Source organism: Anabrus simplex, chromosome 9 (genome assembly GCF_040414725.1).
Source record: "Anabrus simplex isolate iqAnaSimp1 chromosome 9, ASM4041472v1, whole genome shotgun sequence".
Lineage (NCBI taxonomy): Eukaryota > Metazoa > Arthropoda > Insecta > Orthoptera > Tettigoniidae > Anabrus > Anabrus simplex.
Window position 1 is genome coordinate 68,285,098 of NC_090273.1, and position 13,562 is coordinate 68,298,659.

General features: G+C 38.2%; 1 protein-coding gene across 2 annotated transcripts in view; it reads right to left on the reverse strand.

The window, feature by feature from the left end:
• alc (5'-AMP-activated protein kinase subunit beta-1) overlaps positions 1-13,562 on the reverse strand; it is a 68,772-nt gene that overhangs the window by 42,429 nt on the left and 12,781 nt on the right. For both annotated transcript variants that reach the window (XM_067153376.2, XM_067153375.2), the window contains exons 3-4: positions 12,987-13,147; positions 10,997-11,090 (exon numbers count right to left, since the gene is read on the reverse strand). In XM_067153376.2, the coding sequence (XP_067009477.1) occupies positions 10,997-11,090; positions 12,987-13,147 (255 nt within the window). The remainder of the gene's footprint in view (positions 1-10,996; positions 11,091-12,986; positions 13,148-13,562) is intronic.

Genomic DNA, 13,562 nt, shown 5'->3' on the forward strand with positions numbered 1-13,562 from the left:
CAACATCAGCCATTTCCAATGTTAAATGGCTAACATTAGCATTTATCAACCTGTTCCAAAATGGCTGCTGTGAATCTCGCTTTCGATGCAGAATTGCTCTATTTAGATCTTTTACAAAACAATCCTGATCGAAGAAGAGTTCAGCGAGATAATGACTTTTGAAAATTTAACGGATGCTGAATTTCTTCATAGATACAGGTTATCAAAAATAGTCGTTGCTAAGGTTATTGACGAAATTCGAGTGAGGTTAGAATATCCTACGAAGAGAAACTTAACCTCTTTCTCCAGTGTTGCAGGTACTGATAATATTACGATTTTTTGCTACTGGTTATTTTCACATAATGATCGGAGACAATGCTGGAATTTCTAAAGCCACTGTTAGTAGAGTTGTTTGACGAGTGTCTGCAGCAATAGCATCCATGAGGAGGATGCATATAACATTACATTCCCTTCAGTAGAAGAGCGTCAGCAAATTATCCGCGACTTCTATGAAATAAGCCGTTTTCCTAGTGTTTGTTCTAGGTGCAATAGATTACACACATGAAAGAATCCAATCACCTGGAGGCAATTGGGCCAAAATATATTGTAATCGGAAGGGATAGTTCTCTGTTAATGTTCAGGTGATTAATGAGCCTAACCTCCAAATCAGGGATATAGTTGCTAGGTGGTCTGATTCTGCACACGACAATACAATATTTAATAACTCCCATATCGGAGCACAGTTTGAAGTTGGACAATTAACGAAGTGATTTTGTTAGGCGACAGTGGATACCCACTAAAAAAGTATCTGTTAACCCCATGGAAACCATCGCGGACTTTCTCCCATGCCTCGTCCTTTTGTTTTATCGTCAAGCTATCCGTGCGCTTGCACTCAATAACTTATATACATTTACTAACTAATTCAATTAACAACTCTTTTTCGAAGGAGGAATAATTAGAACTATGATTCCGTTTCACTTCTCGTGCCATATTTTACAGCTGTACGCAAACAAAAGCGCATCGGAGCGCGCTGTAAAACAGCATGTTCGTACCACTGCCTCCTTGATTCGCACCAGTTCGCAATATTGGGAGAACGCAAGAAACCTAGCAAGATGTTAAAATTTTAACTCCGTATTAACTAACTACTTGTTAGTATATATTTAACATTTGTTGATGAAACCGGGCCATAATATTGTTTTAAATAAGGTCTTTTACATGCATGTGATTTTAATCTGTAAGTGGAAGAAGAGAATTTTAATTCTCGAAATATGTACTTATATATATTTATGTATCTGATGGTTTAGTATATATACTAGATTTTGAATTGTATTGACAAGGTGGACCTTGACATAATTTATAACAGTCATTAAGTCAATACAGACCATTGGTGGCCATCATGGTCAAGCTAGTAGAGAGTGACAATAAAGGAATGCTGAAATACTAGCAGAAGGATTTGCCAAATGCTGTCATGTTCAATTTTCCACAAAATAAAAAATATACAGTGTAGAAATGATTCACTATGTATTTATGAGAGTTACTATTTCGTCCATCTGCATCCCATCAATATACTTGAGTACACATGGAACTTAAGAAATGTAAGTAAACATAGGTTGATATATTTGCAAACAGATTGGTAAAACAGATCTATTCCGAACATTATTTTCAGCAAAAGTAATGGGAAGGAACAGTCAAGAGACAAATCAAGTCAGATTATCCCACACTTCCCACATCAAGACTGAAGATTTGTCAAGATGGTCCCCCAATAACTGAAGCTAGAAAGCAGAAAGAAGCTCGTAAGGAGCTGAGAAAAATTTGGATGAAGGAAAATAGGGATTTATCTCCTGAAGACAGGAGAAAGATGTGGAAAATGTTTATTATTTACAATAAGTCTGCTATGTAATTTTTATATAGAGGTAGATGAGCCTTGATTCATACATGCCTACTAATATCCAAAGCCAAGATCAAGAAGCTCAAGTCACTATCAGGCAGAAGCGATTCATCAGAACTACACTTACAAGTACACTGCTTTATAGTCTTACTCACCAACATACTCTTAAAAACCTTATGAAAGCTACAAAACACAATAAAATTAAACCATTCAACCTTTAAGATGGGTAATCCACAATTCACAAAACATCCCATACTTATTAATAAACAACCTAGAAAAACCAAGTTTATACAAAGAAAGTTTAATTAAAATGTAAGTGGCTCCATTCATAGACCACAGAGTTAATCAGTTACATTAGAACCTCATTAGTGCATTTCAAACCAAGATGTTTTCTCACTTAGCACGTTGTAAATTCAAAACCCTATTTCCAGTGTATTATAATCTATATAAAAATAGCTCACTTATCGCATCATGTTTTTTTGCTATTACCGCTTAGAATACCAATATATAGGGTCCGTTATTGGACATTAAAAATTTTCCAGTTAACTCATTCCTTGTTGCCAGCGTTTCGCCCCCGCGTGCTAAGTTGGGCTCATCAGTTGGTACTTAGCACACCCACCAAGACGCATGGCTAGTGCATACTGTGGAGATTACAGATTACAGAAATGCAATCTCAAACAAAGTGGCTAGTCCTCCAGTCAGCAGTGATAGTACAAATCAGGAATGGGCCATGCTTCAGGAGGTCATCACTGAGTCAGCTGAGGAAACAACTGGTTTTGATGAAAAAAAAAAAAAAAAGACAGGACTGGTTTGATGAAAATAATGAAGAGATTAAATGTCTGATTAATGCCAAACGGGAAGCCCACCTATCCTATCTTCAAGATCCGTCTTCCAACGTGAAGACATCACATTTCTTGGAACTTAAAGGAAAATGTCAGGCAGAAATTAGGGAAATTAAAAATAACTGGTAGCAACAGAAACCTGAAGAACTGCAAAGACTATCTGATGCCCGTGACCTGCAAAACTTCTATGCTGGCATAAAGGAGATATATGGCCCAATTCGATCTTCATTGGGGTCAATGATGACTGCTGACAACTTCATCATTTTAATTGATAATGGAGACATTTCAGAACGTTGGAAGGAACATTTCTCTTCACTTCTAAATCGTGTCTCCAATGTTGCTGAGGACTTTCTTTGTAATGCCCCTCAGCAGCCCCAACAACCATGGACAGCAGTTCCACCTACATACAGAGACTTCACCAAAGCACTCAACTAAAACCAAGAAAGGCTCCTCGTCCTGATAACACCCCTTTCGTACTGATACAAAATGGAGGTATACCCTTGAAGACTAGACTTTTCACTCTCATCCTCTTGATTTGGGAAACTCGAGAAGTACCTGACGACTTGATAAATGCTACCATCATCACTGTCTTCAAGAAAGGCAATCGTAGTGTATGTAGAAACTACCATGGTATATCTCTTTTGTCAATTGCAGGTAAAATTCTCGCAAGAATTCTATTAAACCAGCTCCGAATTATTTCAGAGAGGATTTTGCCTGAGTCTCAATGTGGTTTCCGAACCTCCAGACGCACAACAGATATGCTCTTCTGTGCTAGACAACTCCAGTAAAATTGCAGAGAACAACAGTAGCCTCTGTATTTAGTTTTCTATAATCTGGAAAAAACCTTTGATTCAGTACCAAGATCTGCTATGTGGAAAGCATTGAGACATTTTGGATGTTCGGAATGTTATGTGGAATTGGTGCAAACTCTTCATAATGGCATGTCTGGACAGGTTCTTCATCGTAACTCAGTATCAGATTCGTTCCCAATCACTCATGGATTGAAACAAGGCTGTGTGTTTGCTCCTACACTCTTTGCACTGTACATGGCTGCCATGCTGCATGAATCATCTGCAAACAACTTAGGTATGGAGATTAAGTTTCGTTTTGCTAGAGGCCTATTCAATCTGGCAAGACTTCGCTCACAAAGACGTACTCCGGTTACCTGGGTACAGAACTGCAGTATGCCGATGAAACCGCATCACCTGCAGAACTACAACAGTCAGTCAACTGCTTTAAAACTGCATGTGATCACTTTAGCCTTGCCATTAATGCAAAAAAGAAAAGAAGGTACTTGCACAACCTGTCCCCGGATTAACGATTAACACTTCCTGAGTTCAGTATTTCCATCTTAGACACAACACTGGAACAGGTTGATCACTTTTCATATCTTGTCTAAACGGTGTACCTGTGAACAAGACGTTGATAAAAGAATTAGGGCTGCTCATGCAGCATTCGGACAGTTAATACATAGAGTCTTCATGAATAACGACGTAAAACTGCATGCCAAACTCTGGGTGTACAAAGCTGTTGTCATTTCCATGCTTCTGTATGGCTGTGAAACTTGGACACTATCGCCGTGAATCAAAAACCTTGAGCGCTTCCACCAACAGAAAATGAGATTCATCTTGAATATTAAGTGGCAGAACTATGAGACCAACACGGCAGTTCTTGACAAAGTGCAGCTATATAGCATTGAGGCAACAATCATCGCTCATCAACTGAGATGGTTAGGCCATGTTCACCGCATGGGTGATATCAGGCTTCCTCGCCAAATTCTTTATGGTGAACTTTGTTCTGGCAGTAGACCTCAAGGAGCTCCTCTTAAGCGTTTTAAGGACCAGCCGAAACACATCATGAAGACAACTGGTACAGATATACACACATGGGAAGAATGAGCTGTGGACCGCTCACTGTGGTGGAACACTACATCCACCGCTGTCAACTTGTTTGAAAGAGAACGCTGCCGACATCAAGAGGCTAAGCGACAAGCAAGAAAACTCCGTAAATTACAACCCCGCCCTCCTCCATCCATTCAGTGTGATTTGTGTGGGCATATGTTTTATGCCAGGATTGGTCTGTTTAGTCATCACAAACACATCCGTAAACTGAGCAGGAAGAAGTTATATATACTCGGATCGAGTTACAGCCGACAACGATGGCTGAAGATGACCTTTATAGATCGGAACTTGTCCCATTAACGTTTATTTAATAAACACTTTTTAATTTGTATTGAAAAGGTGGAATAACTCACTTATTACTTTAATTTGGTTTAATCAAGTTCAATACAGATCCATAAAATGAAATTCATTTCTCTAGAGATACAACATTCGAGAAATCCGAGATGACCCTAACGGACAACCTTAAAGAGTTGATACAGTACTTTAAGTTGTGGAGACTTATACCTAATGCCAACAAAACAGAAGTATGTTGATTCCATCTAAACAGCAAGATGGCTAATAAACAATTGCAGGTGTACCTTGGAAATCAATTACTGAAATATAACAGATTCCCTAAATATCTAGGAGCCACCTTAGATAGAACACTCTCCTTTAGACTACACCTTCACAACATCCAGTCCAAAGTAAGAACTCACATCAATGTAATCCAAATATTACGTTGTACAACTTGGGGTTCAACGGCAACTTTACTTCGAAGCACAGCTTTGGGGCTTGTATTTTCGACTGCCGAGTATTATGCACCTGTTTGGTTGAATAGTCCCTACACCAACCTCATAGATACGCAGCTCAACACCACAATGCATCTTATCACCGGCAAAATAAGGTCTACACCCACATATTGTCTATCCTCGGCCATATCTTCCCATCAGATTTACAATGTAAAAATGCTCTCCTCAGTGAGTTCAAAAAAGTACCGAGTAATCCTCAGTTACCAATACATGGCGATATCGCTGATGTCCATCTGAATCATCTAGGGTCTTGAAATCCACCAATAAGAACTGCAATAGAATTGAAGAACACTAACTTCAATATAGCCAAGTCAACTCTGCCACAAATTGGTTCGTCGTTGCCACCTGAATTTGAGCTTTCTCGTAAAACCTGGTCTACTCTTAACAGGATACGATAGGGCCATGGTAACTGAGCAGATTTCCACTACAAAGGGAAAAGAATTCCCAAAACCTAACTGTGATTGTACTGTAGTACCTCTAAGCAGACCATCCAACACATTATCACCGAGTGTCCAAAAAGGGAGTGCAGTGGCGACATCAGTGATTTTGCTTGTGCGTTTCCAGAGACAGTTACATAAACAAGGACAAAGATATAGTTTGCTCTCCAAAATCAAGTATGTATGTTTACTGTATCTGTAAAGCCATACGCTAAATAAATTTTTATTTTTTGCTAGTGGCTTTACGTCGCACCGACATAGATAGGTCATATGGCGACGATGGGATATGAAAAGCCTAGGAATTGGAAGGAAGTGGCCGTGACTTTAATTAAGGTACAGCCCCAACATTTTCCTGGTGTGAAAATGGGAAATGACGGAAAACCATCTTCAATGAACCCACTATCTCCCGGATGCAAGCTCACCACGGCACGCTCCTAACCATGCAGCCAACTCGCCTAGTACACTAAATAAATGAACTGAGGTGCATTCAAATGAGTTTTAAATCAGGTACAATGAGCACTGAAAGATTTTAATTAAGTGCTTTGTAGTACAAAAAAAAAAAAAAAGAGCTGTCCCATAGATTCAAGAAATCTACTCTAGGCCTAGGGTAGAGAAAGTGAAATCTGTCTGCAAGCGAATGAGGGTAGAAAATCTCCAGGACGAGGAAATTAGACAGAAGTACATGGATATGATTAGTGAGAAGTTTCGAACAGTAGACAGTAAGCAGGTTCAGGTTATAGAAAGTGAATGGGTGGCATACAGGGATGCTGTAGTAGAAACAGCAAGGGAATGCCTAGGAACAACTGTGTATAAAGATGGGAAAAGGCGAACAAGTTGGTGGAATGATGAAGTGAGAGCAGCTTGTAAATGTAAAAAGAAGGCTTATCAGAAATGGCTCCAAACGAGGGCCGAGGCAGACAGGGATTTGTATGTAGATGAAAGAAACAGAGCGAAACAAATAGTTGTTGAATCCAAAAAGAAGTCGTGGGAAGATTTTGGTAATAACCTGGAAAGGCTAGGTCAAGCAGCAGGGAAACCTTTCTGGACAGTAATAAAGAATCTTACGAAGGGAGGGAAAGAGGAAATGAACAGTGCTTTGAGTAATTCAGGTGAACTCATAATAGACCCCAGGGAATCACTGGAGAGGTGGAGGGAATATTTTGAACAGCTTCTCAACGTAAAAGGAAATCTCATGGGGAGGAGGAAAATGGTGTTGGTGAAATTGCGCTTGAGGAAGTGGAAAGGATGGTAAATAAACTCCATTGTCATAAAGCAGCAGGAATAGATGAAATTAGACCTGAAATGGTGAAGTATAGTGGGAAGGCAGGAGTGAAATGGCTTCATAGAGTAGTAAGACTAGCATGGAGTGTTGGTAAGGTACCTTCAGATTGGACAAAGGCAGTAATTGCACTTATCTATAAGCAAGGGAACAGGAAGGATTGCAACAACTATCGAGGTATCTCATTGATTAGTGTACCAGGCAAGGTATTCACTGGCATCTTGGAAGGGAGGGTGAGATCAGTCGTTGAGAGGAAGTTGGGTGAAAACCAATGTGGTTTCAGACCACAGAGGGGCTGTCAGGATCAGATTTTCAGTATGCGCCAGATAAATGAAAAATGCTACGAGAGGAATAGACAGTTGTGTTTATGTTTCGTAGATCTAGAGGAAGCATATGATAGGGTACCGAGGGAAAAGATGTTTGCCATACAGGGAGACTATGGAATTAAAGGTAGATTATTAAAATCAATCAAAGGCATTTATGTTGACAATTGGGCTTCAGTGAGAATTGATGGTAGAATAAGTTCTTGGTTCAGGGTACTTACAGTGGTTAGACAAGGCTGTAATCTTTCACCTTTGCTGTTTGTAGTTTACATGGATCATCTGCTGAAAGGTATAAAATGGCAGGGAGGAATTCAGTTAGGTGGAAATGTAGTAAGCAGTCTGGGCTATGCTGACGACTTGGTGTTAATGGCAGATTGTGCCGAAAGCCTGCAGTCTAATATCTTGGAACTTGAAAACAGGTGCAATGAGTATGGTATGAAAATTAGCCTTTTGAAGACTAAATTGATGTGCAGTAGGTAAGAAATTTAACAGAACTGAATGTCAGATTGGTGATACAAAGCTAGAACAGGTCGATAATTTCAAGTATTTAGGTTGTGTGTTCTCCCAGGATGGTAATATAGTAAATGAGATTGAATCAAGGTGTCGTGAAGCTAATGCAGTGGGTTCGCAGTTGCGATCAACAGTATTCTGTAAGAAGGAAGTCAGCTCCCAGATGAAACTATCTTTACATCGGTCTGTTGTCAGACCAACTTTGTTTTACGGAAGCAAAAGCTGCGTGGACTCAGGATATCTTATTCATAAGTTAGAAGTAACAGACATGAAAGTAGCAAGAATGATTGCTGGTACAAACAGGTGGGAACAATGGCAGGATGGTACTCGGAATGAGGAGATAAAGGCTAATTTAGTAATGAACTCTATGGATGAAGCTGTACGCATAAACCGGCTTCGGTGGTGGGGTCATGTGAGGCGAATGGAGGAGGATAGGTTACCTAGGAGAATAATGGACTCTGTTATGGAGGATAAGAGAAGTAGAGGTAGACCAAGACGACGATGGTTAGACTCGGTTTCTAACGATTTAAAGATAAGAGGTATAGAACTAAATGAGGCCACAACTCTAGTTGCAATTCGAGGATTGTGGCAACGTTTAGTAAATTCACAGAGGCTTGCAGACTGAACACTGAAAGGCATAACAGTCTATAATGATAATGTATGTATGTATGTATGTATGTATTTTACGAATATATATAAAGTACAGTATTACTGAAACTATAATTTAACCACTCAAGCCGGTTCAACGTGTACGGACCTACAAAACATAAGCCAGGAGCAGTTAGACGATTACCTGTACGGACTAGGCTAGCGATGTTTTATATGTACATCTGCGTGCCATCTGTTGGTTGTGAATGTAAACTTTTAGTATGGCTCTCAGCACAGGGTATCTTCTACCGTAATGCGGCATTGTGTTGGCAGAAAAAGAATTTGTTTAATCAACATCGATCGTTATAAACAACATGGCGGCATCCCTGCATGATCTGTATTTATCTAATGCAGCTCTCGAACGCATATTAGGTGAAAGTAGTTATGAGAATAATCCGAGTGATAATGAAAGTGTTAGTGATGATGATTATGCACAGCAGGAAATTACATGTAATGTACATAATGATAGTTATATAAGTGAATGTTCACCTGAGTGGACATGGACACCTGCTGATTCGAATTTGATTCCAAAAAGAAGGTAATTAGGCATTTTTTTTATTTTGCATGCCACCTTTTTGTATGTAGATACAACATCTAAATGATATGAACTACGTATCCACAAATTTTGAACAAAATCACACAAGTCATTTAGAAGTTATAGTAATGTTTGTGACAGCATGTAAAACTGTGATATTTTTCTAAAAGTTATTACCGCTGTAGGGTAAAACTTGGCCAACTTTTAGTAACAGCTTGAAGGGCTTGAAGGGTTAATACTGCAAAAGAATGTTGCTTCAGGGGTAAAATGACAAGACAAAGTGTGTATGTAGTGGATTGTGTAGTCTGGTAGCTGATAAATGCCCTTTTACTGCTCTGATTTACATTTGCATAGGCCGTATATTACGATGAAAAAATAAAATAAAAGGCATCAGAAACGTAAGGATGGTGTAATTTTTGTAAGGAAGAGAAAGAAACATATTCCCTTAATCCGTGAAATAAGAAAAAAAAATATATTAAAAAAATTTGGCTGTCAGAAAATTACTTTCCCAACTGTCGTAAAACTTGGGAAATATTCAATCCGCTGCCTTATTAATGCAGACCTACAAGTTACATTTTAAAAATATTTTGTAACACTAGCACAATACTAAAAAGATCACTAGCACTTACTCTGAGTTTCTAGTGTGAACCATTTCTGTTGTAACTGTAAAGAAAAGGTAATCGTTAATGCCAATGATCAAATGGGTTTTAGGAAATTGACGAATTCCTTACTACACTTCCTGTTTTCAGGCTTGCCTCACAATTCCCACTCCCACCCTCTCGGCTGCTTGGCTAGTATCTTGATCTTAGATGCGTGCTGTGAAAACTGAATAATATTACTGCTTATTTTATGAAATATTTATTTGGAATGAGAAAAGGTTCTTATGGGCTCAGGAAGTAAAAGAAATAGGTCGTGTTATTGAAATAGGTGTGTACAGATGCTATGAAACCTCATCTACTGTGATTGTCGGTACATAATACGGATAACTGTCGCAGATATGCTTGAGAGAATCTTATGGAAAATAGGTAAAAACCTAAAGACTCGATGTCTATTAATAACAAATTGGATAAGGCTTCAGCTAACAGTTCAACATTGCACATCTGTATTAGAAAGGAAGGACCCAAAATATATAATTTTTTTTCTTTCTGGGCTTTAGGACAAAATGTTTCCATATTTTTTCTCATGTTTTTGATACCTTCTGATAACCTGTTGTTACTTTTACAGTCCCCAGTGGAAAAGGAAAAAGGTTTTCATTTTTTGCTCTCATGTTTTTCACACACCTCAGTACTCTCCTTTCTCATCTTCAGAAACTGTAGATGCAGCTTTTGTTGTGCATTTTCCTAGTGTAAAGTCCATGCATACCAAAAAAAAAAATACATAAATCAGTTTCCCTGTTGTGTAGCTTTTAATTGGAAATTCAATACTATGTTTTCAATCAATCAATCAATCAATCAATCAATCAATCAATCAATCAATCAATCAATCAATCAATCAATCAATCAATCAATCACCACTTATCTGCATTTAGGACAGTTGCCCAGGTGGCAGGTTTTCTCATTTAACTTGTTCTCTTTTATATTCCCCTGCAGAAATGACTTAAAAGGTTTTACTGCTTTATAAAAGAGCAGAGAAGATAGCAAGAATCAAAAGTAGTGTGAAAAGAAATTTTCTGAGATACATTATTAAGACCAAATATGTGAAAATATGGAATTAAAAAATGATCTGTATACATTGTTGTCACCCAGATATGAAATAGGATTCATAACTGTTGGTCATGAAGTCCACAGCGAGCTCCGTCAGCATTATGGATCATGAATTATAACCCAGAGACATTTATTACAAAGATTATTTATTAAGTTAGCTTACCACTGATGGATCATGTTTCCATTCCCCATCCACATAGAACTTGTACTGGTGCTCTCCTTCTGGGAGGTCAATAATGGTAACAAAATCTCCATGACTGTAAAGAAATATTCTCACATCACTTTATACTGTAGAAGCCACTAAAAACATTTCACATGCCTGCTGTCATTTATTTTAGGAATATATCTCATGAAAAAATTAATAATAATAATAATAATAATAATAATAATAATAATAATAATAATAATAATAATAATAATAATAATAATCGTATGGCCTCAGCTACCATGAGTAGACATTTCAATTTGATGCCATCTGGCTGTCTGCTCGTCAATTTCGACGTTCCGTTTTACTCTAGGCCCACTAGATGGCAGACCGAGTAAACCGGAACTCTCTTGGGCGTCTATGGCTGAGATTTAATTAATTTTGTCGGGTAAACACCAAATGTGTCCCCGGAGATCTTTTACATGCCGACATCGTACGACATGGAGTATTGAATGGACTTTTTACCGCCCTTCAAAAATCCGACTAGCTCTGCTGGGTTTGAACCCGCTATCTTGGGATCCGGAGGCCGACACTCTACCACTGATCCACAGAGGCCTTTTTTTATGAACTTATCAAAATATAAAATCTCTATGTGAGTAAAGAACTGCAATTGCAGGTAGGGCTTTTTGCAGATGATGTTATACTGTATACAGTAATAAATATGTTATAGGATTGTAAGCGACTGCAAAAAAGATCTCGACAATGTTATGAGATGGATAGCAGACAATTGTATGGCAGTAAACAGGGTGAAAAGTCAGACTAAGTTTCACCAAGATGAATAGCCCTCTCAGTTTTTTTGAGGTGAAAGTACCTTACTCGGAATTACTATATGTACTTGTTAAAATAAGGAAAGATCTTAATTGGAGGAATCATATTAATGAGATTGTAAATAAAGGTTACATATCTCTTCATGTGGTTATGAGGGTATTTAGGGGTTGTAGTAAGGATGTAAGGGAGAGGGCATTTAAGTCACTGGTAAGACACCAATTAAGATTATGGTTCCAGTGTATGGGACCCTCACCAGGATTACTTGATACGAGAACTGGAAGAGATTCAAAGGAATACAGCACGACTTGTTCTGGGTAATTTCCAACAAAACAGCAGTGCTATAGTGATGAGCTGCCAGTGGAGAGATGGCATGGAGTAACATGAGCAGACAAATAGGCCTGAATGGAGTTTTAGTTTCTAAAAGTAGGAAAGATCATAATAGGAAGATAAAGTGCGAGTTCAAGAGGGCATATTGGGGCAAAAATTGGTTTATATTAAGAGGAATTAGGGATTTGAATTATTTACAAAGTGAGATGTTTAATAGATTCGTGGCCGTGCAGGACATACGTTCGGCTGAGGTAACTGCCGTAGTGCAGAGTACAAACACAGTGTGCTCAGTCTTAGTTTATATGGGATTAGCCTATTTCAGCTAGAAAAAATAATCTGGGATGGGACATGTGTATTTAAGTAAGATACTTGATAATAAAAAGGTTAAGAAAAGATCTGGTAAAATATTAATAGGGAATCTCCTACTTGGAAGCAGTGCAGGTACTGGTTGAACAGTATATCCCCTTTTCTCTTTGAAGCCCCTTTTACCATTAGTGATGCGGTATATGGATCAACTTTCTTTATAGCAATGTGACAGCAGATCAGTGGCAATTGATTGATTGATCAAGAATTAAGCAAAGAAGATTGGATAGGAAAGATGAAAGAGAGGAGCCTGGCAAAGGAAAAGTAGAAGCAATGCCAGACTCAGCTAGGGTCCTGTGGTCTCCCTACTTATGTTCAGAAAACGTGAACTTCTGGAAGGGATGGGAGATAAGTTAAATTGCTGACAGACAATGATGCTTAATCTTAGTATTATGGACAATGTGCTGACTTTGTGATGTTCCACCACTTACAATTTGAAATCAGAACACAATTTTTGAACAGTTACTGATTGAGATTGGCAACACCATACCTTTTCACCATAGGTAATGTTTTCCAATTAGAAAATGTTCCACTAATATACACTTGCTTTCCACCACCTTCCCACTTGAAAACGGTGGGTAAGACTTTGTCATTTACTTTGGTTCCTTCTGAAACAGTTGCTGAACGCTGCCTTGGAGCTCCAACTTCATCCTAGAAGATGATAAATTAAACTTTAATAAGGTCTATCTCATTGGGACAGACAATGTCACAATGCCTGCACCAAATAAATGCAAGAAATTGGCCATTGACATACATATATGAATGGATTTAAAAACATTTTTCAGATATTCTGTTTATTGTTCACTCTCCTAGTTGAAGAAAATGTGACATATAATGTCACCGATGAACACAAATCCATCAAGTAGATGAAAAGAAATTTGGAACTAGTACCACTAGTTCATATTTTAAAATTATGACATACCATACTGCCAATGAATCAAATGTCCACCAATATGTTTTTTCTCTCCATAAAGCACAGGAAAAGAACACATGTCAAATCAAAGTCATATAAAGACAGGGACATATTCAAATAGTAAATTTTAATACAGGTCGATTTATATTATAT